General features: G+C 35.3%; 4 protein-coding genes and 1 pseudogene across 8 annotated transcripts; all 5 read left to right on the forward strand.

Moving 5' to 3' along the window:
• Window positions 1-252: 252 nt before the first annotated feature.
• On the forward strand, window positions 253-7,682 carry LOC149729040 (arylsulfatase B-like; annotated as a pseudogene). Its single transcript, XR_016385956.1, has 14 exons — window positions 253-461; window positions 1,375-1,462; window positions 1,688-1,849; window positions 2,219-2,278; window positions 2,617-2,780; window positions 3,145-3,293; window positions 3,548-3,624; window positions 4,003-4,166; window positions 4,380-4,540; window positions 5,186-5,331; window positions 5,669-5,794; window positions 6,035-6,165; window positions 6,460-6,573; window positions 6,871-7,682. The product of XR_016385956.1 is annotated as an arylsulfatase B-like (transcript).
• Window positions 7,683-8,226: 544 nt separating this feature from the next.
• On the forward strand, window positions 8,227-11,977 carry LOC149729041 (uncharacterized). 2 transcript variants are annotated; one of them, XM_089887519.1, is made up of 2 exons: window positions 8,227-11,492; window positions 11,846-11,977. In XM_089887519.1, exons 1-2 carry the CDS (start codon window positions 8,577-8,579, stop codon window positions 11,849-11,851), a joined length of 2,922 nt encoding a protein of 973 aa, XP_089743645.1. In that variant the 5' UTR covers window positions 8,227-8,576; the 3' UTR covers window positions 11,852-11,977. The 2 variants fall into 2 exon arrangements, with proteins under 2 accessions (XP_089743645.1, XP_089743644.1); XM_089887518.1 differs by lacking the exon at window positions 11,846-11,977 and having other exon boundaries at window positions 8,228-11,845.
• On the forward strand, window positions 11,865-12,791 carry LOC149729042 (DNA replication complex GINS protein PSF3-like). Its single transcript, XM_089887580.1, has one exon. It carries the CDS (start codon window positions 11,865-11,867, stop codon window positions 12,483-12,485), a length of 621 nt encoding a protein of 206 aa, XP_089743706.1. The 3' UTR covers window positions 12,486-12,791.
• LOC149729043 (U3 small nucleolar RNA-associated protein 6 homolog) lies at window positions 12,783-16,934 on the forward strand. The gene is made up of 7 exons (XM_089887525.1): window positions 12,783-12,920; window positions 13,458-13,651; window positions 13,976-14,099; window positions 14,559-14,788; window positions 15,178-15,416; window positions 15,778-16,421; window positions 16,561-16,934. The coding sequence occupies exons 1-7, from the start codon at window positions 12,834-12,836 to the stop codon at window positions 16,873-16,875; spliced, it is 1,833 nt and encodes a 610-aa protein (XP_089743651.1). The 5' UTR covers window positions 12,783-12,833; the 3' UTR covers window positions 16,876-16,934.
• Window positions 16,935-17,451: 517 nt separating this feature from the next.
• Window positions 17,452-26,680, forward strand: LOC149729044 (heterogeneous nuclear ribonucleoprotein L-like). Of its 3 annotated transcripts, none has more exons than XM_089887542.1 (15): window positions 17,452-17,615; window positions 17,705-17,772; window positions 17,992-18,067; window positions 18,430-18,515; window positions 18,845-18,941; window positions 19,313-19,373; window positions 20,903-20,986; window positions 21,254-21,372; window positions 21,902-22,045; window positions 22,637-22,758; window positions 23,299-23,397; window positions 23,866-23,971; window positions 24,626-24,683; window positions 25,640-25,735; window positions 26,456-26,680. In XM_089887542.1, the coding sequence occupies exons 1-15, from the start codon at window positions 17,553-17,555 to the stop codon at window positions 26,518-26,520; spliced, it is 1,344 nt and encodes a 447-aa protein (XP_089743668.1). In that variant the 5' UTR covers window positions 17,452-17,552; the 3' UTR covers window positions 26,521-26,680. The 3 variants fall into 3 exon arrangements, 2 of the variants coding, with proteins under 2 accessions (XP_089743668.1, XP_089743669.1); XM_089887543.1 differs by having other exon boundaries at window positions 17,453-17,615; window positions 17,708-17,772; XR_016385957.1 differs by lacking the exon at window positions 24,626-24,683.
• Window positions 26,681-26,798: the final 118 nt, after the last annotated feature.

Raw genomic sequence — 26,798 nt, forward strand, 5'->3', positions numbered from 1 at the left:
TACCAATATAGTTAAGTGTTCAGCTAAGATTTTTCGGTTGGAGAAGCAGAACAACATAGACTTTCTGCCTTCTCGCAAAGCCAACCAATTAACGCCGTGCGTGGCTCTCTTCGGCAATCTTTAAACTTCGTTAATCTAGACAAAAATGTTTTTCTCGCTGCTAGCTGATTAGAACAAAACACGCGCTCATTTTTAACAAAACGCGCTATTTTCGCTGCCATCGCTTCACAGTTGGCAAATGTTCCCAAGGCGGCCATTACATGCTTATAGTTGTCTACTGTGTAGCATCATAGTTGTTTTTATTGTTAGCTTTGAATATGAGTAAGTTTGTTTTGAGCTAAAAAATTTGACGATTGTGTTTAGTCATTTGGAGCAAGAATGAGTAAGATTGTTTATCTACATATGGAACACACACATAAAAGGCATGTGTAGCTGCATAGCTTCGTGCGTAATTACTTCAGGTATGTTGGCACTTTTACATAAGTCGCATGCACTCACTGGTAACATTGTAACCGTATATCCGCACGACTATTAAAGAGCGTTGTTAAATGATAAAAACACGATCAGAAACTACTAACGGTAGGCTATCCATCGAAACTACTAACGGTAGGCTATCCATCGAAATGTACTAACGGTAGGCTATCCATCGAAATGTACTAACGGTAGGCTATCCATCGAAATGTACTAACGGTAGGCTATCCATCGTAATGTACTAACGATAGGCTATCCATCGAAACTACTAACGGTAGGCTATCCATCGTACCACACAATACTATATATATATGACATCAAAGCAACATTTTACGTCATTTTCTTACATATAGCTGCATCCTGCATGTGTAACTTTTATAAGTCGTAATTTAAATATCTTGCACATAATTTGTATATGAAGCGCAGCTGTAGCATATAATAGGCATATATAGTAGAGTGGGGAAAGATGGGACACCTTTAACACATAATATCCAAATAGCCTGATCGTATTTTAAACAATTAACAACGGTCTGTGGAAGTCGTGAAGATACGGTTTTATAATTCATTGAATGTTCTTTGTTCACTACCAAATAAAAAGAGAAAACTAAACGAAAAGGTGTCCCATCTTTCCCCACTGTACTATAACGTTTCCCGTATAATCTGTTATTGTAGGGTGGGGGAAGACGAGACACTTTTACCACATATTATGCAAATATCCCGACTGTGTTTTAAACAATTAACAACGGTCTATGGGAGTCGTGAGGATACAGTTTCATAATTCTTTGAACGTTTTTTGTTTACTACCGAATGGGAAGAAAAAATAGAATGAAAGGGTTTCCCATCTTGCCCCACCCTGCTACCATAGGTGTTACATTCTTGAAATCGGTAAATCTTTATTATAAGGCGAAACGATATCCCATAAAGTTGGACCAAGAACGAACATAAACAAATTATACTTATATCTCCCGCTGACCTTAAAGGGTTGAAACAGGTACGTTACATACTGTTACATGCATGGTTTTTATACGGCAGGTAATAATACTTTAGCCCGCACTCAGTGTAAAAGTTTTATTTGCAAAAAACGCAATGGGTTCGTCAATGCAAAGAAAAACAAAGGTTATGACGCATGTGATGGGAATATATGATAATTCAAAATAAAACAAAACGACTTGCATTATATGACATTGATAACATTTTTACGTTTACACTGACGCAGCTACTACCATGATACAGAGCACCGGAGGCCACTATATAATGAAACCTGGTTTACTCAGCGTCATTTCGTGCTAGTTGTCTTCGCTAAAGGAACTAAATATAATGCTTTCGTTCGTTGCGACTGCATGGTTGGCGCTGCAATGGTTGATGCCATTAATTGAAGGTAAACGTTGCTATAGTTTGTATACTGCATGCTGATACAGAACCGCTAAAAAATGCACTGTTTGGGTAGAATTTATTAACGTTCGTTGATGTAAACGCTTGTATATAAAGATGTTTACATTAAATAGTCTGGCAAAAAAAACAATATAAACTTAAACTATATAAGTTTGTAAGTTTAAGTTTAGACAATAAACTTAGGAATATTTTTTCAGATAGTAAATCAGACGCCGCGAATATATAAATTAATTATATGCTCCTATGAATTGCTATACAGATATGAAAGTTACCCGCGGATTAAAAAAAAGTGTCGATATTTCACGCAAAAAAGTGTTGATATCGCAATTGATTATTTGTCGATGTATTTCTGCAGGAACAAATGGCCAAACTACGAATCCTCCAAACATTGTGATGGTGTTGGCCGATGATTTAGGTAAGTGTTGTTTGTTCAACGGTCTACTTAAAATGTTACTATTTATATATAGTATTGAGGGGAAGATGGGACACCTTTAGCACATAATTTCCAAACATTCTGATCGTGTTTTAAACAATTAACAATAACGGTCTATGGGAGTCGTGAGGTTTAATTATTCTTCAAATGTTTACTACCAAAATAAATGAAAAGGTCAAAAGGTGTCCGTTTACCCCAACTTGTATATGCACATTCTATATGGGCGAGGTCCTATACAGTGTAACATGCCATTTGACCTGGGTTTTAGTTGGCTCATTGCCGTTACCACGAATTGTAAAACTGACTGATTTTGTTTGTAGGTTGGAACGATGTAAGCTGGCATAACTCTATCGTACAAATGCCGAATTTACAAGATCTTGCCGAGCGAGGTGTTATATTGGAACACGCTTATGCCCAGGAGAAATGTACGCCCTCCAGAGCTGCTTTTCTTACTGGACGATATCCTATAAATACTGGAATGCAGGTAAAAACCAAAACAACAGGAGTATACAACTTTTTATTGACGTAGTGTATGGTTGCTCGACTATCAACCGAAGGGTAATGGGTTCGAGACTCGATGTTGCTACCATTATGAGGATAGGTTAATAACCCGTCAACCCAACATGCAACACAGTGAACTTTAGTGACTAACAGATAAGCATGAGATAATTATCGAATAACTTCTCCTGTATTGCATGAACTGGAGAAACATTATACGTCGTCTATAGTACATACTTTCTTATGGATACCGCAATACACTTTACACACATAGGAGAATACTTCTATACTATATATACCAGACGGCTATAAGTTCAAAACACTGAGTTGTAACTTTGTTTATTCACTAGGAAGAAGTGGTGGTTGCCACCCAAATGTCAGGACTTCCAATCGAGTTTAAATTACTTCCATCTTACTTGAAAGATCAAGGATATGCCACTCATATGATCGGGAAGTGGCATGTGGGATACTGTGATGAGGCGTATACCCCAACCAGACGGTAAGTTATCACCTGCTGCATTATCCAGCAACATACTTTAATACTACTGTCGGATGGGACACCTCTATTAGCACATTATGTCCAAATATCCTGATCGTGTTTTTAACAATTAACAACGGTCTATGGGAGTTGTGAAGATACGATTTGTGTGTTGTTCCAATCATTTCCAATTGATTTTGCTGCTTTTCTCTTTGGCATTTCCATTTATTTAACGTCATATTTGAAAGATAAATAAATTTATATTTTACTTACAGAGGGTTTGATTCCCACTATGGTTTCTATAACAGCGGGATTTCTTATTCGAACTATAGTTCCACTGAAGGAACCGACGGTAAGTATCTATTGATCTAACTCCCATATCTCTAACATAATGTTAACCAACTTATCTCATCTTTAGTATGGGTAAGTGATATAGGTTTTCGGGCGTAAAATCTGTCCCGTGTAGTTGCAGCTTGAGGTATAATGAGGCAACTCACGCTTGGTATTCCGCAGTAAAACCACATCCTTGTAATATGTTTTTGAGCGTATTTTATATACAAATATATTTACCTATATTTACCTCTTCGATTACGGTAGCGAAGGTTTAGAAAAATTTTAAACGAAAATACACAATATATAGACAAAACAATAGCCGTTAAAACACGGTTATACAGTTAACGCGAAGAAAATATGCGTGATCGCTATACCTAAATAAAACACTCTGTTGCAGTTGGTTACGATTACCGTGACGACTTGGCGTTGAATCTTGCAGCTGAAGGCAAATATACAACGACCGATTTCACCGACCAAGCGAAGACATTGATTGACAATCATGATCAGACGAACCCAATGTTTCTTTACATGGCTTACAATGCCCCTCATACCCCATTTGAGGTAATGGTGATGAATTTATTGATCGCAGAGTTAAAACAGATGAACAAGAGAGCATAGCTGTAATGATAGGCCACGGGTGTTCTTTCTTCACTTTCGCGACCCTTTCATACCTTTTTTAGACTTTTTCCCGACTTTTGTATCAGTGTAAAGTTTATACATTTTCGGCCTTTTCAAACCTTCAAAACGTAAAACAATCATTTTCGTATGCTTCAGGTGGACGAGTCTTACAGGAATATTTACGACGGAAATTTGAGAGACGGAAATCGCAAAACTTATCTTGGTATGATTTCCGCACTCGATGAACAAGTTGGGCAACTTGTGGATAAATTGAAAGAAGTTGGAATGTGGTCAAATACTGTGTCTTCTACTCCGACGTATGTATATTATTTATAAAGGGCCTCTGCTGTGGTTTATAAACCTATAGGCCAGATTTAGTCCGATGTATGTAGTAGACAACTATACGTTAAAATATATTTTATTGTAACCATGGCCTAACGACCAGAATTGTTTTAACCTGGTATAGTCGCTTATGGGCTGTAAGCCTTACCGAAACAACTATTCCTAAAGCTACATACGTGAATGAATGAATGAATGAAACTTACTTTATCCTCGCGTGGCCGGAAAACGACAGTCGTTATCACACGGGTTTAACACCTCGTGCCAGCTTACGAGTTACCATGTATGTTACTTTGTGGGTAATTTTTTTTTTGTGTTTTTTTTCATTTTTTTTTTCATGTATGGCTGATAATTTAGACAACCCATTAGTGACCACTGGGTTGGAGCAATTGCCGTTAAGTGTCTTGCCCAAGGACACATACGCCCACAATGGTAGCAGCGTCGAGCCTTGTACCCATTACCTCTGGGTTACAGGCAGGCGCGCTAACCACTACACCACGGCGCCGGTACGTGGTTATTCGTAAGCGGGCATCATAGGTTTATGAAACGAATCATCGTGTTATGACAACTGTCGCTGCCCAACCACGCTAAAATAAACAAGCTACGTTGATTTATTTCTTAAGAACGGAGGCACACAACCACAATCGGGACAAAGTGGAAACAATTTTCCTCTTCGTGGAAAGAAAGGTTCTTTATTCGAAGGAGGTTACAGAGTGCCGGCTTTCGTACACAGTGAACTAATAACAACAACTCCATACACCCATGACGGGTGGGTTGTGTATTTGATGTCTTTAATTATCTTTTATGTGGTGTTTTTAATTCATATATTCTTGAATAGCTAATAGCGCGTACTCGTGCTGGAAACTTAGAACTAATTGCTTCAACCAGTAGTACGTATTTATGGTCCATCATATGAAGCACCACCATGCATGTTTTGCTGGAATTAAAGATGTTAATAAATGATTTCATACTTTAACAGTCCTTTGTACGAGCATATAAAAGTAATTAATGCTATAATTTGGTAAAACACAAACTAATATACCAGCTATATCATAAAGGTTAACTCCCAAACATTTACCTTATCAAATTTATTTATACCAATACAGACTTTTCCACATCAGTGACATGTTCGCCACCTTCATCGCTCTTGCCGGGGGTGACGCTGCTGTTCCCGCCGACATTGATGGGATCAATGCTTGGCCGGCTATATCTGGCAACACGCCTTCTCCCAGGTAATGTGTGAAAACGTATGCTTAGATGAATGGGTAAAGTAAATGCAACTTATTTACCTTTCGTGGCGGGACAACGACTGGCGTTAGAACATGAGTGTTTTACTATACATATACCTCGTGCCCATTTACAATAAACCAAGCCGTATAGATAGGTATTTTAGTATACACCGAATGATCGTTCTGACGTGCACCTTTTTAATATAATGACATAGTTCCTGAAATAAAAATCAAATTTTACAGAACAACATTGGTGTACAACATAATCACGAAAAACTTTGCGAATAATGCGAGGAATACGGAACCGAAGGCAGCAATACGGGATCTACAATACAAACTTATCGAAGGAAACCCTGGAGGCGGCGAATTGGAACGTAAGTTTACTACCCTGGATTGGATTTGAACCCAAAAACCTTTGGCAATTTTGTAATTTGGCAATTTTGTGTTCTCTTACAAGAAAAATCGCCATTTAACCTTTCGTTTGTATATAGAAGGATGGGGAAGATAGAAAAAAAAACTTTTTATTTTATTTTCTCGTTCCATTGGGTAGTAAACAAGCAAAGTACGTTTAGGAAATTATAAAACCGTGCCCTCACAATTTTCCTGTTTTTTTGTTGTTTTTAATGTTGTAAGCATTATATCGATTTTACTGGGAAGTTGTTTTGCAGTCGGAGGATGGATACCACCACCTGAAAATCGCGTCGATAATTTGCTGAAACCGAACGTCAATTATTACGCTGACCCAGTGACTGGTACATGGTATTATCTCTTCGATTTGATCGGTAAGTAATTTATTGTATTTTTTTTTCTTTGTAAAAACTAACGAATATCATATTATAGTGGGCGGGAAAGATGGGACACCTATAGCACACATAAAATCCAGATATTCTGATCGTGTTTTAAACAATTAGCAACGATCTATGTGAGGATACGGTTTTATATTTTACTTTTTTTTGCCAAATGGGATGAACAAATAGAATGAAAGGTGACCCATCTTCCCCACCTATACGTTAAGTTTATGAGATTAATAGCGCATATTGTAAACAAATGTTTTTTAAAAAACAAATTTCTCATTTTAGCTGATCCTTACGAAACCAACAACATTGCAGCCTCCGAACCCACATTATTAAACGAAATGATTACGTGGCTTACCGCAGAGAAACGATCAAGTCGTCGTCGGCATGCAATCGACAACACCAAAGATGTAACCGCAATTCCAAGCTTAAACGGCGGCTCCTGGAACCCAGGATTCTGCGTTGCAACGTAAATAAATAGGCACTTGATCACGGCAAGATTCTTAAGATAAAAACTGCCGGTGTCGCAAAAAAATCGTTCCCCGAAAAAATCGTTCTCATTTTACAAACTGCGCATGCGCAGGAAGTGGTGGTCACGTGATTGCCATTTTTCACAACATCAATCTGATCGATGAAATATTTATTCCGCTTGCAAGATACACTTCATTTCATATGTGCAAAATGTTGTCAGAAATACCTATATTTATGTTTTTTCGTTGTTAACGTATTGAGTGTCATGGTATTCTCCCACTGCGGTAGATGTGAGATTTAGTTGGAGGTATAGGCACAGATTTCAGATTTTACGAGTGGTATTTCTCATATGTGGTATAAGTCAGTAAGCTTTTTATTAGACCAAAACACTTATATTCCACGCCCGAACCTTACAATTAAACCCAAAATCCAATCCAGGCACAACCAAACCAATAAACAAACAACTAAATCAACTGATAACAAATTGAAAAGAAAAATGATGATTAATTAACAGTATTTACAGTCATATAAATATATGCTGCCAAATTTTACTTTGGTAATATAAACGTCACAATAAGAATTCAAACTTACGCAACAAAGGTTTTTATGTTGTCATCAACTTTTTTAATATTAAGCACATTTTACATGTACAGTCAGTCCCGTAGTTTATACACGATATGTTTCATAAGAGATAAAAGTATAATAAAAATAAAGATAAAAAAATTCAATATAGTTGTATATACAACGGCGTATTTAGTTGGAGTGGAACTGTTTTCACGAATGTCGTCATCGAGGGTCAAAGGTCAATGGGAACGATTTTTGCGGGGAACGATTTTTTTCTGACACCGGATTCGTGATTTGGTTTAGAAAATAAAGTAATTTAATTTGTTGTAATTTGGGTTAAATTGTCTCGCAAATAACTTGTCTCTCGTTTAAAAAAAGCGTTGTTTACAAATTTATGTTTATTCTTGCATGCATGCACCTCATTGTGTTGTAGACAATAAAACATACCGTACTCGAAAATAGGCGGTCCCCAATAGATTCCAAACAATTCAAAAACCTTGTTTTATCGGATGTCTGTGTAATCGGTCATTCCCCCAATTTTTAAGAAACTTTTTTGCCCACGTTTGAATATTATTTGTAGTAGTTTAGCAGCTACACTTGCACGCGAATTGAAGTTTTATGCTAGATTTAGAGAAGTAACATTTTTTAGCTGTTTGAGGAGCCACAGTTTAAAGTAAACATTTAAATATTTAGCGTTTCAGTTGAGTTTATTTTTTATTACTCGATCTGGATGTAAAATATTATAAGTAACACTGTTTGTTTCAAAAGACATAGATTTCTGGTCAGTCTATTAAACATGATAACACAACATATCTAAATTACGTAATTGATACGTTTTAGTTTAAAAATTAAAATCATTTTTCGTGATACAGGAATTTAAGAATTAATACTGTTTGTGCAACATTGTGATATCAATATCATAGAAATCTTTAGGTGGAAAAGTTTATGTTCGCACAATGTCAAAATTTTCGTGCCAATTTTGTTCCAAAGTATATTCGAGTAAAAATTCTTTATGGGCGCATCGAAAACTATATCACAGAAAACAATGGGAGCTATCAAAGACAAAAAAGGCTAACTGTATCCTCTGTGAGTTTAGCGCACTAAAAAGTAAAGACTTACTGTGGCATTACAACAATAACCATGATAAAAACTTGAAGCTGATGCAACAGAATTTTGTTTCGGAAAGTGATTTTAATGAATGGAAAAAAGATTTGGAAAGAAAAACAAACACTTTGTTCGGTCAGACGTGCGGGAAAGAAAGAAGTCAAGATTATGAAGTGACACGTTACTATTGCCACAGGTCGGGCAATTACGTTCCTAGTGGTACCGGTGCTCGATCTCTGAAGGCGCAAGGAAGTTTGAAAATGAACGGCAAATGCCCTGCTTATATGGTAAAGCGGAAACGATTGTCGTCCGGTCGAATTTCTGTTGAATATTGTTCAGATCATGTCGGGCACAGCGTTGAACTTTGTCATTTAAAATTATCATCGGAAATCCGAAACATGATTCGAAGCAAAATAGAAAATGGGATGGAATCGAAACAAATCTTGGACAGCATTCGTGATAGAATTGGGAATATTGATAGGGATGCTATGGTTACTAGAAAGGATATTATTAACATTCGTAACCAGTGCGATGTCACAAAAATAGAAAAACAAACAGAAGAAGTGAAAAGTGAGAAAATTTGGGTGACAGAATTATCTGATGAGATTGATGCTAACGATGTAGTAATGTACAAGGCACAAGAGGTTAGTGATTATAGTTTACAAGAAGATGATTTTGTTTTATGTATACAGACGGAGTTTCAAAAGCACATGTGGAAAAAGTTTGGCCAAAAAATGATTTGCATTATCTCAACTAAGTTTACTACCGAGTGTGAATTGAGTTTGTTAACTTTGTTGGTGTTTGATGAGTTTGGAGAAACTATTCCAACAGCTTGGATCATTTGTAACAGGGAAGATACTGAGGTTCTTACTTGTGCTTTTAATGGTCTAAAAGAAAAATGTGGTGATATTACCGCAGAACTGTTTATGAGTGATTTGGACGACAACTATTATAACGCTTGGCAATCCGTGTTCAAACAACCAATACAAAGACTCTACTGTAATTGGCTTGTCAATAAACGCTGGAGAAAACAGATCTCGGAGTTTGTTCCTAAGACAAAGACGCAAGTTACATTATATGCTTACCTTAAAACGCTCCATTATGAAACTAATGAGGACAAGTTTGACAAAATGTTGCGAGAAGCACGAAGTTATCTTGTTAAAACATCTCCACAGTTCCACGAGTACTTTCTCAAGAATTTTGTGTTTGAAGAGAAATATCGGATGTGGGCGTCGTGTTTCAGGATTGGTTCAGTTGCCAAGACAAATGTGGAGGCTTTTTACAGGGTTTTAAATGAAGCTTATTTTGGCAAGAAGGGAAACAGAAGTACAGGCAAACTTTTAGTGACACTTATTAAAATGTCAAGGGACAAATGTTTGGAGCAATTCATTAAAACTGAGAAGGGAAAATCTACCCGTCTTCTTGCTGCAATAAACAAGCGGCACAGGCTTGCCGGTACAGTAAGGGAGGTGACCTGTTTAGCATGTGATCAATGGAAGGTTGATGATCTTGATGACCAAGAATACACTGTAAAGAGGATTCAGCCACAATGTATGGATAATTGCCAAATCAAGTGTTCTATATGCAATATATGTGTTCATATGTACACATGTACTTGTAGTGACTTTTTGGTACATACAGTTGCATGCAAGCATATTCATGCTGTGAAAATGTCAGGTGCAGAAAGTGAACCATTAAGAGGGCAAACTTCTGTTCAGCAAAATTGCAAAAAAGAATTTCAAGGCATTGTAGAAAGTACTATTGTTGGGACATCAAAGAAAACGCAATCCATCAAGTCAAAGTTGATCAAAGACCTTGAATCAGTAATTGAGTTAGTTAGGACAGTAGATGATGAAGGATGCTTGAACAAGATGATGCACCACACCACAGCAATGTTATCCATTGGTAAACGTCGAACACAACCGTTACCAATATTCCCAACATTACCACCAGTAAATATCACACCTGCGACGAAACAAAGTAAAGATCATAGTCCATTTCTTTCAGTTCAACTCAATGTAACCAAAAAGAGGATAAACAATCTTGCAATTGCATCTAATCCAACCCCAAAGCCTACAATTCTACCGGAGAATCGTTTACAGGCTCATAATAATGCAGAATGTAGTAAAGTATTAAAACGCACACACACGTCAACACCAGTGCGTATCCTCTCTGCTAAGAAACATTGTACAAAACCAATTCTCCCAATGCCAGTTAAAGTTACTAGAATAAATAAAGTTGCATTTAAATCAACACAAATGCTTGCAGATAAACAAGTTCCACTAGAGGAATATTTACAGTCTCATAATATTGCAAGTTCTATTAAAGGATTGAAACACATTCAGCCATCAACACCAGTACAACCAATACATATTCTTCCTGCTAAGAAACAATGTACAATTAAGAAACCATCACTTCCAATGCAGGACGTAGTTTGCAGAAACGAAATAAATGATTTTTCGATAACACCCACACCAGTCCCCAAACTTGCAACTGAACAGGTTTCCCCAGATAAGGGTTTGGAACAAAGTAATGCAGATTGTATAAAAGGAACGAACCAAACACAAACATTACCTCAATTACCTTCGCAAAAGATTCCGTCTGCTGAAAAACAAGGTGCAATTCAAAAACCATTTCTTTCAATGCAGGTGAAAGTTAGCAAAAAGAGAATAAATGATTTTGCTTTTAAACTTTCCACAAAACCTTCAACTGAACAAGGTTCATCAAAGAAGAGTTTACAGGCTCATAATAATGGAGACTGTTTGGTTGTGATTGCATAAATATCTAAATAAAACATTGATAAATACTGTTTCTCTAATCCATTTTATTTACTTTTATTTAACTGTTTCTCCGAAAAATTGTTGGTTTTGTGCGACAGTGTGAACCTTACACAGTAATACAATTTAAAAGTTTAGCTGGTTAACCATATAAAATTTCCATCGAAGTAAAAAACATTGCTATGTGTAGTGTAAGAACTTAACTTCATTACTAACTCGTTTTACTGTGTATAGGAATATATTATTATTTCTACCGGTATATAATCCATCAATTTTCTTCATACATTGTTATTATTTCTTATATATACTTGTGTCTTAAAAAAGTTACATTCTTTTATTTATAGGAGTAAGCAGAGTGTTGGGATGGATTTGTTGTGTCCACCGGGTGGAGGTATGAAGCAGAATTATTTGAGTATAGACGACATAATGATGTCAAGCGAAAAAATACCGAGTACGTTCCTTGTGTCGGTGAAAACACTTGGATATCTTGATCCAAGCACAAATAAGAAAGACATCGAAGTAGGCTCCAAGCTTGACTTACCTTTATGGCTTGCACTAAGTCTTGCGCACCCTCGGAAAAAGTTTGTTACTGTTGAGCTTACGAAGCCGTATAAAGCAACTTATCGAGAAATCCTGAAAGCAGACGCTGGCGTTGTGAATTTATACAAGTTGTGTCCATATTATTACGCTCTCGGACAACAACAACTGTCTCTAAACCATGCTGAAGGAATTCTAGTCGCACGAAGTTTAATTTTAGCTTTCAGTGATCGGTTTCGGCGGATTATGGATTTATCCGGAAACGCAATTGGAGGAGATAATTCTTCCCTGATTCAACAGTTTGATGAAGTAGAGCGAAGACTGTTCGCTCTTGGACAGAAATCTTTACAAAGTTTCCAGCGTTGGGAGGTGGGGGAAAGCAGGACGCTCCGCACTTCCGAACTTGTGTCTCGACACAGAAAGCGAAAACGAGAAGCAGTCGATTAATGTTTTCTTGTTCGTTGTTTAAACTTTTTCGCTTTATATATATATTTTTTCACTGTTTAAAATTTTTTTCTATCAGAAAAGTTTGTGTCATTACAATAACATGTTGAAATGGATTCTTTAAAACTATGTGATAGTATTTAGGTTTCACTGCCTGCTAATATTGGTTCTTTAATGTTAGAATGTAACAAACATATTTATCTATAAATGCTATGTTTATTAAACTGCCAATAGCAAAGCAAGTTTTCTAAAAAATTCATGTTCTTGACTTATTAAAATATTTTAATCAAAATATTGTTTGTATTCTAGTATTCGTTGTAGTTTAAAAGTTGAACAAATTTAAAAACAAAAATGGCGGAACTTGTCCATCAAAATGAAGAGGAAATGTTGCAAGAGTTGGAACAAATGCAAAACGTTGGGCTGTTTACATCGGCTGAGGTATGGATGGTTGTAACTTATTTATTCTTTGCATGTTAGGCAATGACAGTCATTATATCATTGGTGTTCTGTTTTATACACCTGGCCCATGCTTACATGCAGTGGCGCAGCCAGGGGGGTTTAGGGTGTCGGGACCCCCCCTTTTAACCCCCCCCCAAAAAAAATTAATTAAAAAAGAAATTAGAAAAAAATATTTGTAAAAATGTTTTGATTAAAACCCCCCCTCCCCTTATTTTTTTTCTGGCCGTGCCACTGCTTGCATGTAACTTTATTTGTGACAGCAGCGACTAAACCCATAACTTCCAGGTCAGAGACAAGCGAGTTTTTGGTGTTAAGGATTTTGTAATGTTCAATCTCTATTAACGCTGTACACCAATATTTTAGCATAGTAGATTGGTTTGTGACTTTGTGTACTATTTAAATGGTTGTTGGAGCCAATGTGATAAATAATCGGTTGTTCAAACTGGCAGTCATTATTTATTCGAGAATAATTACAAATATATATATTTCTTTTTGTTAAAAAAATTCCCATTACAGATAAAAGCCATCATTAGGAAACGAAACGCCCACGAATACAAACTTGTGCGAAAAACTAAAGTGAAGAAGGATTTCTTGGATTACATTCAATACGAGATCAATCTGCTCGCTTTAATTCATAAGAGAAGGAAAAGGGAACACTATTTCTTTAAACAAGATGAGATAGAATATGTTATTGTGTCCAGAATACACAGGTATTGCTGGATTTCTTTTGTAGTCTTAATTATCATTAGCAAAACCTTTGTTTAATTTTTATACCAGATGAGCCACTAATAGATTATTTACATTATGCCTAGTAGCAGAAATAACAGAGCATGTGTAAAATATTTGTGACTTTTGCTAGCTAATAGATTATTTACATTATGCCTGGTAGCAAAAGTAAGAATATGTCTATAATGTCTGTGACCTTGCTTTTGTTTTATCTGTATAGTATTTATCTATATATATAATATTTTTCTGTATCAGTATAACTTATCTGTATACCATTTGTGACTTTTGCTTTTGTTTGTTGGTTGAAGGTGGTTCAAACAAATGATGGTTCGATGGGCCGACGATTTAAAGGTTTGGACGTCACACGCTGCGTTTTGTTTAAAGTGGAATAAGAAGGTTCAATTAAGCAAGCTGTGTACGAGGATGGTGCAGGTGAAGAGCATAAAAAAAATGAATGGTCCTTGGTTATATCTGGACTCTCACTGGTTCCACTGTTTTGCGTAAACATCGTGTATAAGGTGTTAGAGTAGTGGATTCTAATTTGGTTTAAATTCCAGATCCTTGACAAGGTCTACACTCATATGGAATAAAATATACATATACAATATTGACTATTGTGGTAATAGCCTAAATAGCCTAAATCACATATCTCATTGCATACCTCACTGTAGCACCTCACCCGTATAGAATAGAATGTGCAGATACTACAATGTTAGGATAATGAGCAAAGTCTGGCTAAAATTACATGTTGTTGACAAGTTCCCATAAAACAGACAAAGACAACCCGTGTATAATAAAATGTTGAGTTTAGCTGTTTCAATAATATTAGGTAAGCTAAAATCTCAAATGTAGCACATATACATGCTAACCTTTTCCTATTGTATTCATAAGGTCCATGCAAGCAACCCAAAAGTTTGGTTACTTGCTGCAAAATGGGAGTTGGAATGCGGGGACAGCATGGAGAAGGTGAGATCTTTGTTTCTTCGAGGGATTAAATTTCATCCAAAGTCGGAGAAAATGTGGTTGGAGTATTTTCGCGCAGAGCTTTTGTTTACCGAGAAGCGACACAGGAGATTCAAAATGATTACTAAACAAGATGTGAATCTAAATGATGAAGGAAGGTGGGAATTGAATTTATTATTTATGTTATATTGATGATAACGTTTATTTATCTCTTTAGTTGTGGTGACGGAAGTTAAAAAATAGATAAAACAAATAGAAAGAATATAGCAACAAAGCGACATCAGCAAAACATGTTTAACAGTCAAAACACATTTACATTAAACTTGAAGAAAGATATTTGTACCTAACTATCAAACAATGAGTCATATAGTTTATCTATTGTGTGAAAGTTGTATACTTATTTATACACCAAAACAACTAAGAAAAAGTTTTGGTAGGCGTAATCAGTTTGTGTTGTGTAAGCTAACAAAGCTGCTGTTTTTGAAGGTTTTATGTTTATAGATGGCTGTCTGCAGATCTAAAATTTTTTTTCTCTTTTATGTTACAGTGACAGTGCTTTAATGAAAGGCAAAGCTGCTTTGATCATTTACAAAAACGCTCTGCAGGCATTCCCGGATAATGTTGAAATGCATTTAAAGTTTCTTGACATTCTTTCTGCATTTCTTGCAACGAATACATTCGCTGTTTCATTGTTTAATGAAATCAAAGATGACTTAAGTGAGATTTACAACAACAGCCCAAAGATGAGAGCTTGTCTTGCTAAACTTCATCTAAAAGAAACACTTGGTATGTATGTATGTAATGGGCCAATCTTAGAACCCGGAGTGCCACGCTGTGGGACCTCACTCATAAGAATGTAATTATGTAGTTGCTGTTCTGTTAACCTGTCTATAGCCGAAACCAAGGTATATCAATGCAACATACAAATGCTTAAAAATATCTGTCTACACATGATTTTATCTTATTTTTAATCTTTCTTGTAATTCTATCCCTAACACCAGCTTAATGGACCCAAATGTATTATCTAATTTTTTAAAGTTTTCTGGGTGTTATTACATTTTCTATTCAAGTCCTGATTACTTAGCTGTGGGTATGGGCTGTCTCAAGCAAAATTAACCAAAACTAAATATGTGTTTTATCCTATCAGGAATATCTTTCAGCGGAAAATACAAAGAAATAGAGAAACACAGTCGAGCCATGAATTGCTACCAAGATTTTGATAAAGCTGTGAAAGAAATTGACACACCCGAGATGTGGTCGGAATATTTCAACTTTGCGCTTTCAATGTGCCAGCAATCCCAACCAAATCAAGTTTCAGGACCAGATTCTTTGTTTTCTTTATCCTCCGAGCAGTTGATGAAAGTAGCGGATCATTGCCATGGTAACAACATCCTAACTTGCCAGCAGTATATCGCATGGGTCGATTTTTTGCTTAAGACTGGCCAGTTGTCTTCCGCTTATGACGTTCTGTGTGAAGTTTGTGGAAGGCGTGATGAAGTGGAATTGTGGCTCAAACGACTCAAAGTTGCTCATTTAGGCAATGGGGAAAATATAGACTTGAATGAGTTATTTCAATTAACCTGCAAGTTTTCAAACGAAATGACAAAGAAACAGCAGGAGATATTTTGGTCGATGTGGATGCAAAACTGTGTTGTTTCTGATGCAGAGGAAACAGCAGAAAGTGTTTTAACAAACAAGGCTGTAGGTTGTTGTTGTGAAGCTGCATTGGCATTGCAACATGTTTACTTAAAGTGGATGGCTGTAAAATATAATGTAAACCACGCTTATCAGGTAATTTTGACTTTTTAATTTGGCCAGATAGTAAATTAACTATAACCAAATTGAGCTTCAGTTCACAGGACTATTTTCCTTTCATGTTTACTTATAAATAAAATTTCTGTAGATTTAATTTACCATAAATTTTTAACAGATGTTTATGACAAAAATTAAGAACACGAGGACTCCAACACCAGAGCAATATAAGGATGTTTTGGAGCTGCTAAATTTGAGTCCATCTGTTGCGCAATCAACTTTACAAGAATGTTATGAGCATGCACTGCATGATCATGGTGAAACAGATCCAGGTCTTTGGTTGGACTACATGAAGTTTTTGACACAAAAGGAAAATATGAAAAAATGCGGCCATGTTTATTGGAGAGCGCTTAAAACATTGAAACCTGAATTTACTGACGACTTTGTTTCTCAACATTCGATGTTAAAATGTTCAATCAAGACAAGAGGTTAAAACTAACAGTTGATTTAAATCGTGAATATTAAGAAATAAAAGATCACACTGCCTTGTTTCCAATGTGTTGTTATTTCAAATAGTTTGTTTTCAAGATTCCAGAGTCTATATATACATATATATATGTGTGTGCTTGTTTGGAAGCTACAAAAACGGACAGAGGCATTACTGTTGTTTGTACTCATACTTTAAAGATTTTCATATTCACTTCGCATAAGTTTTTTTATGTGCAAACTGTCAAATCAGCAACGTTTATATTGAGTCATGGCATGAAAGTTCGTTTACAAGCAAATGATGCGGGATGTCAAATGTTAGCACGTTTCGTCTCACCTTCCACGTCACTTTTTTCTAATCCAAAGACATTTAAAAAACAAACTCTCGATTAAAAACGTTACGGTTTATGACTGCCTTTATCTTTTTATGTTGTATTGTTAAAAAGAAGACACTATAGAATATAGATACTGGAGATGACGAATAGACCGTTTAAACACGATCAAATAATTTTATTTTAAATGCGAAAAAACAAAACTGGATGGCTGGACGAAAAGAACGGATGCGATAATGACGCCACAGCCACGCAGATTTCTAAACAGATATTTGCAAATTTGCAGATTTAACTAGAAATACTGTATGTTATTGTAATTGTTCTATTTGCTACATAAAACAGAAACTGCAAAATGTCGTTTGAAGAACACCAAGTAAAGCGTAGAAGGCTGAGTGAAAATGGTTCAGAACTTAAAGTAAAGTTTTATTTTTACAATCTTGGATTTGTTTTTATGTAATGTTAAGTCAGTTTATAAAATGTAAAACTTATGCATTCTGTTTCCAGCAGCAAGAAGACTTCAGCTCTCATGAGCCACCCCATGAAAGGCCAGATAGGGAGAATAAATTTTCACGGTAATTCTTTGTTTCTTTTTTATAAATTTAAAATTCTGCAATTAAGTCCATAAGTTATACTAACTGTAGCAACAACGATTCATTCTATCAGCTAAATTTAAATATTTTCAATCGTAATTGTATATTTTGTTTGTTTTGTCACTGTATCATGACCTTGTACTTCAACTAATTTTTACTCTACGCTACTGTCTGTAGTTCCTAATAATTAAATAATTACAGAGAGCGCGAAATGGCGGACCAACCAAATAAAGTTCTCCTGTTCACTGTGGTCAATGCAGTTTACCCAATCACCACGGCAAGTATTTTAATAACCGATTAATCAATATGCATTTTCACCCGTCACATAAAAACTTTCTGTGTTTCAGCTATAGCAAAGTAAGTTCTAGCTTTAGCGGAAAATGGTATAAGCAGTTAGGCATATAAAATTCATGAATGTCAGTATATTAGAAAACGAATTTATATATATACATACATAAATTAAATGTTCAACGATTAATATTATTTGCTACATCTTATGTTCCAGCTATAGCAAAGGCAAAATATTGTATGTAGTTTGGCATATAAAATTAATGAGTGTCAGTATATTAGAAAATCAATATAATAAATATATAAATTAAATGTTTGATGATTAATATTAACTTGTAATATTTTACACAGGATGTTTTGCACATGATATGTGAACCATGCGGAGAAGTCCAAAGGATTGTTATATTCAGGAAACGTGGAGTGCAAGCCATGATTGAATATCCTTTGTTGTTTTATTTTACAATGTAAATAAGTGACCATAATAGTTCATATATTTACGGGCTTTTTATTTTAATTTACATGCTCATTGAGTAATTTTTAAGTATAGTAAAAAACTTTTAAAAACAGTCTGACAAGACCTCTAGATTGATAAAAGTTATTGGGGGTTTACCATTTAAGTCACAATAGAGTAGTGTGTATAAAATACCAAGTAAAATGTTTAAATTATATAAAATAAAACACAGGTTAGCATTGGGTATTTAATGCAGTTTAACTTTACAAATCTCCTAAGTTTTGAATGTTAATTTCTCTTTAACTTTTGTCGTACGTTCGGTTCAATCCAAGATGCACAGCGGGCAAAAGCTTCGCTAAATGGAGCCGACATTTACTCTGGTTGTTGCACCTTGAAGATTGAATGGGCAAAGGTGAGATTCGTGTGAGGGTGTTTTAGGGCGTGCAAACCCCTTTTAGTGAAAAATAAGACATGAAATAATAATTCCTTTATTTGTCTTTTTGTTTATGGTAACAAAGATTTAAAAAATATTTTAACGAAAAGACAGGGTAAGCTATAATGACAAAGCAACAGTTGTTAAAACACGCTTACAGTTGAAAACATATTTACATTTAAATAACCATGCTTCATGGAACGTACATCTGGTTTCCGCTTATCGCGTAAAGAATGTTTTAAAACAGAGTTGCAACCCTCTTTGTACTTTCTTAGATATTGCTCTGGTTTTAAGTAAAACTATCATTGCTTTAAAACTTAAGCAGTATATATATATTTATTGTCATGCAGCCAGCAAGATTAAATGTTTATAAGAATGATGATGAAACTTGGGACTACACAGGAGCTGTTGGTATGTTTCCTATATAACTTATATGCCATATACAATGTATATATGTATATTTAATATTAATCTAAGATTAGCAATATGTAACATATGTAGTTGTTAAATTTCTATATCACATTTTGTCATTTTATAATTATACTGTATACATCAGACAATATATTTACACAAGCAGCATTTCTACCATTCTTCATGTTCATAACATTTCAACATTTTGTTCTTTGCGTGTGACAACTTACTACAGAACTTACACGCCAACATTTTGGCTAACCAACAATACAGGCGCCAACACAGGGGATGCGTGGTGACCCCATCCCCCCCACCACTTGAAAACAGCAACAAAACACTACCTACCACATACTGGATTAACATTTGCTGTGTTTCACACACTTTATAATATGCTGAACCATATGAAGCACAAGACCACAGCACCTACATTAATCTGCTTCAAGACAATAACATGATGTTAACCAACATTGAGACATCACATTATTACAAGAAACATGGCTGATGATACAACGAAGACAGACAATGCAAAACAAACCCACAAAGTCACCACAAATCTCAGATCGTTGAAAATTTCTGCTGCCTTAACACAAGTATGACACAACAGTTCAAAACAATATTATCAGGAAACAATCACAGACAAAAATTAATTGTTTTTTTTGTGGTTTTTTTATTGATTGTAGCAAAGAAGATGCGTTTGAGAGGGTAAGACACAATCTTGCTGTGTTCATGGAAATCTAAGGATAAGTAACCAATTGTAGGAGAATATTTCTTGTGTATTTTACATTTTGATTACTTGTTTACTGTATTTATATATAGTTTGGATTTGCATGGTGTACTATTTAGTAGAGTGAGAGAAGACGGACACCCCTAACACATATTAGTTAGTGCTCTTTGTTTACCGCCAAATAAGACGAGAAAATAGAATGAAAAGGTGTCCATCTTCTCCCACCTGCTACTATTATCTGGTAACAATGACTGTATTTTTACAACTGAATTGTGAAGAAAATCTGTCTCTGTAATAATTGTATTAGTTAAAACATAGAATATGCTGCTTCTGGGATACTACTTTTCATATTTACTGGCTCAATGTGCTCAACTGCTCATATATATATTTGTTAATGCATTAACTTTGTGCAGTGAGGTTTTTAATTGCAGTGAAACAAAATTTTAAACTGAATTACAGACTTGTTATGTTCCTTCAATTTAATTAAAAATGTTTGTAAATATTTTATTAAAATGAAGCCACCATCTTTTTATGCAAACTTAACTCTTTAATTCAAGTTGCAAAGAGAACCTCTGGTATAAATGTATTATTGTATGTTGCATTGAAAGCACGTTAGTTCTATGATGTAGAAGTTTTTTATTCTTCCGGTATTGCAAAGCAAACGTATGAAACTTGAGACAAAATTCACGAAAAGTTGGACTAAAACTAAAGTTTTTAAACCAAATAAACTGAGATAATCATTCTATATCATGCCTGGTAGCTGAAGTAACAGAATATGTCACATTGATATCTAATATTCCTACAGACGAACCCAACATGCCAATGCAGCAACCTGCATTACTGGGCGACGCCCCTGCTGGTTTCTCCAACCCACCACCTTATAGAACAGGTGAGAGTGTGAGACACTTTGGTATAATTCATTTATATTTATTTTTTGTTTGTACAATGCTTATCATTGTAGTGCATATGGAGTTTAAAGTTTTCTGTGGCATAGGCCTGTACAATTTTGTTCCTGTGGTAAAAAAGTGTTTTTTCAAAACAATTTTAAAACTTGGCATATTTTTTAAGATTTGGTAGGTCTTACTTTGCTGTAGAATATAAAACGTTCTTTTTAAGGCTGTAAATTTATAATTCTTCACCCTTCCTGGTAAAACAGGGCAAAGGATGCCGGTCCCTGCACAGCGTGGAAGGGGAGGTATGAGGGGAAGACCTCCGGTGTTGCATGCTAGACCCCGCAGACCAAATCCTCCTCTGATGAATACAAATGTACATCAGGTATATGCTAATCAAATAATAGTTTCTTTTTCTATCAATCTGATGAGTGAATTTACTGGGGTTGTGGGCTAATCCTAGATCCCATGGCTTGCCACGCTGCAGGACCTCACCCACATAGCATAGAATGAGTTTATCTTTGCAGGGGGGAAAACAACAGTCGTTATAACTTTTGTGTTCTCTTTTATACACTTCATGCCAGTTATGAGTTACATCATCTGTAATGGAAGTGGCAACCATATAATCAACCAACCTAAAGCCCTATGTTTTTTTACCCGCACACTACAATACTTTAATAAACAGCAGGGGCCACCAAATTTGAATTTATTGGGAAGGAGGCAAGATTTCTTTCTATCGTTGCCACAGATGTCTGCAGCTGCTTGACGGCGAGCATGGGTTGTAATTATCTAATACCCGTTTAACCAAACTAACAATAAGGAACAAATTCCTATCCACACTCTGCAATACTTATCCTTGCTTACAGTTAGCATGGGTTGTACGACTTGTACTTATCTTTACTTGCATTGAATAGATGCCAAACGAATACATGGGGGAAGACTATGGGCCCCCCATGGATGGCAACACAACAGTTCTCATGGTTTACGGACTTAACCCTGAAAAAATGACTTGCGACCGAGTTTTCAATATTTTATGTTTGTATGGCAATGTTATGAAGGTAAGTTTGTTACAATGTGTTCCGTATGCAGTAGGTTTACCAGGTTGGGGTAAGATAGGACACCTTTTCATTCCATTTTCTCGTCCTATTTGGTAGTAAACAAAGAACATTCAAAGAATTATAAAACAGCATCTTCACGACTCCCATAGACCGTTGTTAATTGTTTAAAACACCATCAGGACATTGGGATATTATGTGCTAAAGGTGTTCCATCTTACCCCACATTACTATATAATGTTGTTGCTGGGCTTATAATGACGTAAAAATCTGATCTGGCACTCATGTTTTGCAATAATTGATTTATGCTGAAAATATGTTATGTGTGTATTTGCTGCTGGGAATATTTTACAAAAACATTCTTCTGCCACTTAGAGTTCCGTAACGATTAAGAATTATGTTGTGAATTTAAAATATTAAAACCATCTTCTGGAAAATGATATGGTTTGTCAAGTTTGTATTGAAAGTGACCAGAAATTCTGTCTTTTATGCAGAGAGCAGCCTCTTTGTTTTGTTTTGCCTATATATTTTTTTCCTAACACTCCCGAAATTTATATTTTCTTTTGTAATAATGTTGTTTGTTACATCATAAAGGTGAAATTCTTGAAAAGCAAACCAGGAACAGCCATGGTACAGATGGGAGATCCAAGTGCGGTAGGGCGGGCAATTTCAAATCTATCAGGAATGAAATTCTTTGATGAGAAACTTGTACTTGCGTGAGTTTATATTGTTATTATCATGGTACAGTTAGGTTACTGGTTCCTATCCTATGGTATATACCAGGGCTTGGTGAGAAAGTGTAATAAACATCAGGGGGTCGCTGAGAGTTCACCAATTTTAGGCAAAACACTCTATATGTTATACTATTAACCGTGGAGGGTTGCCGGAACTGTAGGAGACTAAAGGGAGTTGTGAGCAAAATGTTTGGGATGCTCTGTAGCTCTAATCTCTCCTGCTGAATTTTCTGCTATGTAAAAAGCTTGGCTGGATTAAGAGAAATAGCATTGAATGAAAAAAAAAAAACTAATAAATTCCATAAATCTAAACCTGATCAAGTGCTCATAGAGTTGAACGATTTTTGTGTAAAGAAATACAGTATGGAGTCTAACCAAATAACCAATCGTATAATATAAGAGATATAATATACATATGCTTTATACTGAATGAAGTACATGGGTATTTTTTAATTCATTTTCCAAACAAGTCTATATTTCCCAATATTCTAATATCCTAATATACTATAATTATTACTATAGACCATCAAAGCAACTTTATCTAACGGACACTGGACCAGTTGGTGACCTTCCTAATGGAACGCCTGCTCAAGTAGATTTTGGAAACTCAAGAAACAACAGGTATCTATGTAATGTTATTATGTTTGGGCTTGCAAAATCCTGACTAAGTTAAGATTGACATAACTTTAGGTTAGCCTAATAAAATTAGTTAGGTTAAGTCCCAGACCTGTCTCATGTAAGACCTCAACCCATTAATCTAATAATGAATCATATTGCGAGACCTGTGTGTCCAAGTCTGCACTACTGCACTACTGCACTACTGTATTATAAAGTAATGTGGGGGGAAAAACACACCTTTAGAACATAACATTCAAATATTCTGATTGTGTTTCATACGATTAACAACAGTCTATGGCAGTCCTGAGAATACAGTTTTATAATTATTTGAATGTACTTGTTTACTACCAAATGAGATGAGAAAATACAATGTAAAGGTGTCCCATCTCCCCCCACCCTACTATACATACAGTCATACATACAACATGCAACTTAAATTAGTCATAAAAGCAAATTTCTTTGTTCCACAAGGTTCCAAACCAATGAACAAGCTGCTAAGAACCGAATACAGAACCCAGCCAAGGTATTGCATTATTACAATGCTCCACTTGAGTTAAATGAGGAAAAAATGAAAGAGGTAACTTGTGTTGTTTCTACATAAGCATGACATATTTGTTTAACGTGGCAGAAACTAGAAACCCAACCCTTTTCATTGAAAAATGTAAGTGTGATTATATCATTACATGAATTTTTGTTTATTTTTTGAATATGATACGAAATATCAAAATATTTAAAACATCAAAGAGAATAGAATTAGAAGCAAAATGTCGGTCGTTAAAATAAGTTATTACACCACTGACTGTTTACATAGGTTTTTACTACCTTGGTGTTAATGTGTTGCAATATTGTCCTTGTGCCACGCATGTTATCTATGGTTGCTGTTGCTATAGTTCATAGAGACTGCTGAGTTTGTAGTGGTTAGTTTATTCCTTGGGGGACAGAAGTGGTAATTCCACTTTTAATATTACCTCATGACTACATAAGTTGCTCATACATACAATGATACAAATGGGTATTAGCTTAGTAATAATTTTGATACTGGTTTATATCAATGTAAAAAAGAAGTCATGCTTTATGATATTGTTCCATAAGAGTTCATGCTGTTGTAATTTAGTAATATAAGTCCCATTTTGTGGTGATCGGCTAAATCTGGCTTAAATCCTTGACAAGGACCTCACCCACATAGAATAGAAGCCCATACTAAGCTGTCTATTAACTTAAATTCACCCAGATATGCCAAGAGTTTGATTTGGCACTTCCTGTCAAGTTTACTCCATTTAAGACAAGAAGTAAGTAAGAATTCATTGACATTTTGGGATGTTTTCCACTATTTTTATTAATATTTTTCCAGTACTTTGATATTTTAATACTATATCTTATATTTTAAAAGATATATATATTTCCTTTAAATAGTATTTTACTACTATTTGGTACATCTAATATTTTGACCATTTGTTATAATGTTTTCTTCTATTTTTTATCTCATAATAGTGTTCCAAATTTCTTATAAAATGGCAACACTAAAAGAATATTTGGTCATCACTGTAAATAATCTGCTTGATGTTACTTAAGCTCACAAAAGGATTGCGTAATTTAAATCGACGTTGCGCAACAATGGTGATGTATTAATATACATCCATGTAATTGTGCTGTCGTTTCGTTTAACAATATCTTGTGTTCTTTTGTTTTTTTATCAAACCATGCTGAATTATTTATAGACATATTACATGTCAGTTTTGTTCGAATTTTTAAACATTTAAAGCTAGGATTATTGATAAAATTGTAATCTGGAATAAGATTTAGTGATTTTGCCAAAAAACATTGGGGATTATTATTTTTTATCACAAACCTTTGTTACAAGCAATTTAAACGAACAAAATTAGGATTTTTTATAATGTTGATAGAAAACTTTTTAATATATTTATGCATCTCATTGCTCCTACTAACTGTCTTGCATACAAACCAGACACACATGGTGCATACACCTCAATGCTCACAGTGGACTGTCTAGTTATAACGTGGATATCTTCTTATACACCAGACACGTGGTGTATTCATACACCACATTCTCACTATCAAGTTATAACATGGGTGTTTTCTTATACACCAGACACACATGGTGTATTCATACGCCTCATGCTCACTGTCAAGTTATAACATGGGTGTCTTCTTATACACCGGACACACATGGTGCATTCATAAACCTCATACTTACTGTCACAACTTTAATTTAATTTTCTCGCAGGCGAACGCAGCTCATCTGGTTTAATGGAGTTCGATACAAAAGCTCAGGCCATGGAAGTATTGACGTATATCAACCATTATAAACTGGATAACCCAGGTGATTACTATGTTTTAATATTCATAATTGTAATGTGAATGGACCTAGTTATTTTAACTTATTTTATGTAATTTCTTAATTTTGTGATGAAAGCAGAAGGGTTGTTTTATAGCTTGTATGAAATCAATATTTGAAATGATATACAACTTAAATATAAATAATTGATATATACTGTCATGTTAAGTCACCACTGTGTAATATGATAGTCTATGTTCAAACTCCCATAGCTACCTATTATGGATTTGAAATTTTAAATGCATCAGTTGCAATGATGGCTCTTAACCAAGAAAGGAGAATGTTAAAGTTTTCATGGCTTGTAAATAATAACAGTTATGTTTTGATATGGTCAGCAAATAGTTTAGAAGCCCTTGTCGTCTACCTTCGGGGAAGTGACAGGCTTTAAAATCTGGTACATACGGTAGCACCCTGGGTGTTGAGGTAATGGCCAATTCTGGCTTAAATTCCAGTCCCCATACCATGCCTCACTGCAGGATCTCACCCATTGAATAAAATGTACAATGTTAGGATAATGGGCCAATTCTTGCCTAAATCTTAGGGCTCAGTGTGTGTTACACTGCAGGACCTAACCCAAAATAGAATATCAATATTTCAGTAAATCTAGTTAAGAAATGTCAATACAAGAGACAGAAGTATACAAGGGTTAGGATGTACTGTATCATTACACCGATCAAGTTTCTAACAATGACGTACTTTCCACAGCCGGCAGATTCCCTTACATACTCAAGCTTTGTTTCTCAACTGCTAGCACAGCAACCCGAGACTGAATAGAATAACAAACCTGTAAATAGATGATTCAGAATGAACTTTGACCAACTTTCAACTGTTGCAGCACCAATTTGCCGACGGTGCAAAACTTTGTGTCCTATTGCTCAGTAATTAAAAATGTTTGTTTTCAAAACATTTCAAATAAAGAACTTTAATGTATTCTGTGTTTTAATTTTAATACAAGTGGTTTACAAGGAGTTGCAGGCATGGAACCTTTGTGCTCGCTCAGAAGTTTCTTTTGGACATTTATTTCAGTCCTGTGTACACTGCACATACC

This window comes from Ciona robusta, chromosome 11, assembly GCF_009617815.1.
Source record: "Ciona robusta chromosome 11, ASM961781v2".
Classification (NCBI taxonomy): Eukaryota; Metazoa; Chordata; class Ascidiacea; order Phlebobranchia; family Cionidae; genus Ciona; species Ciona robusta.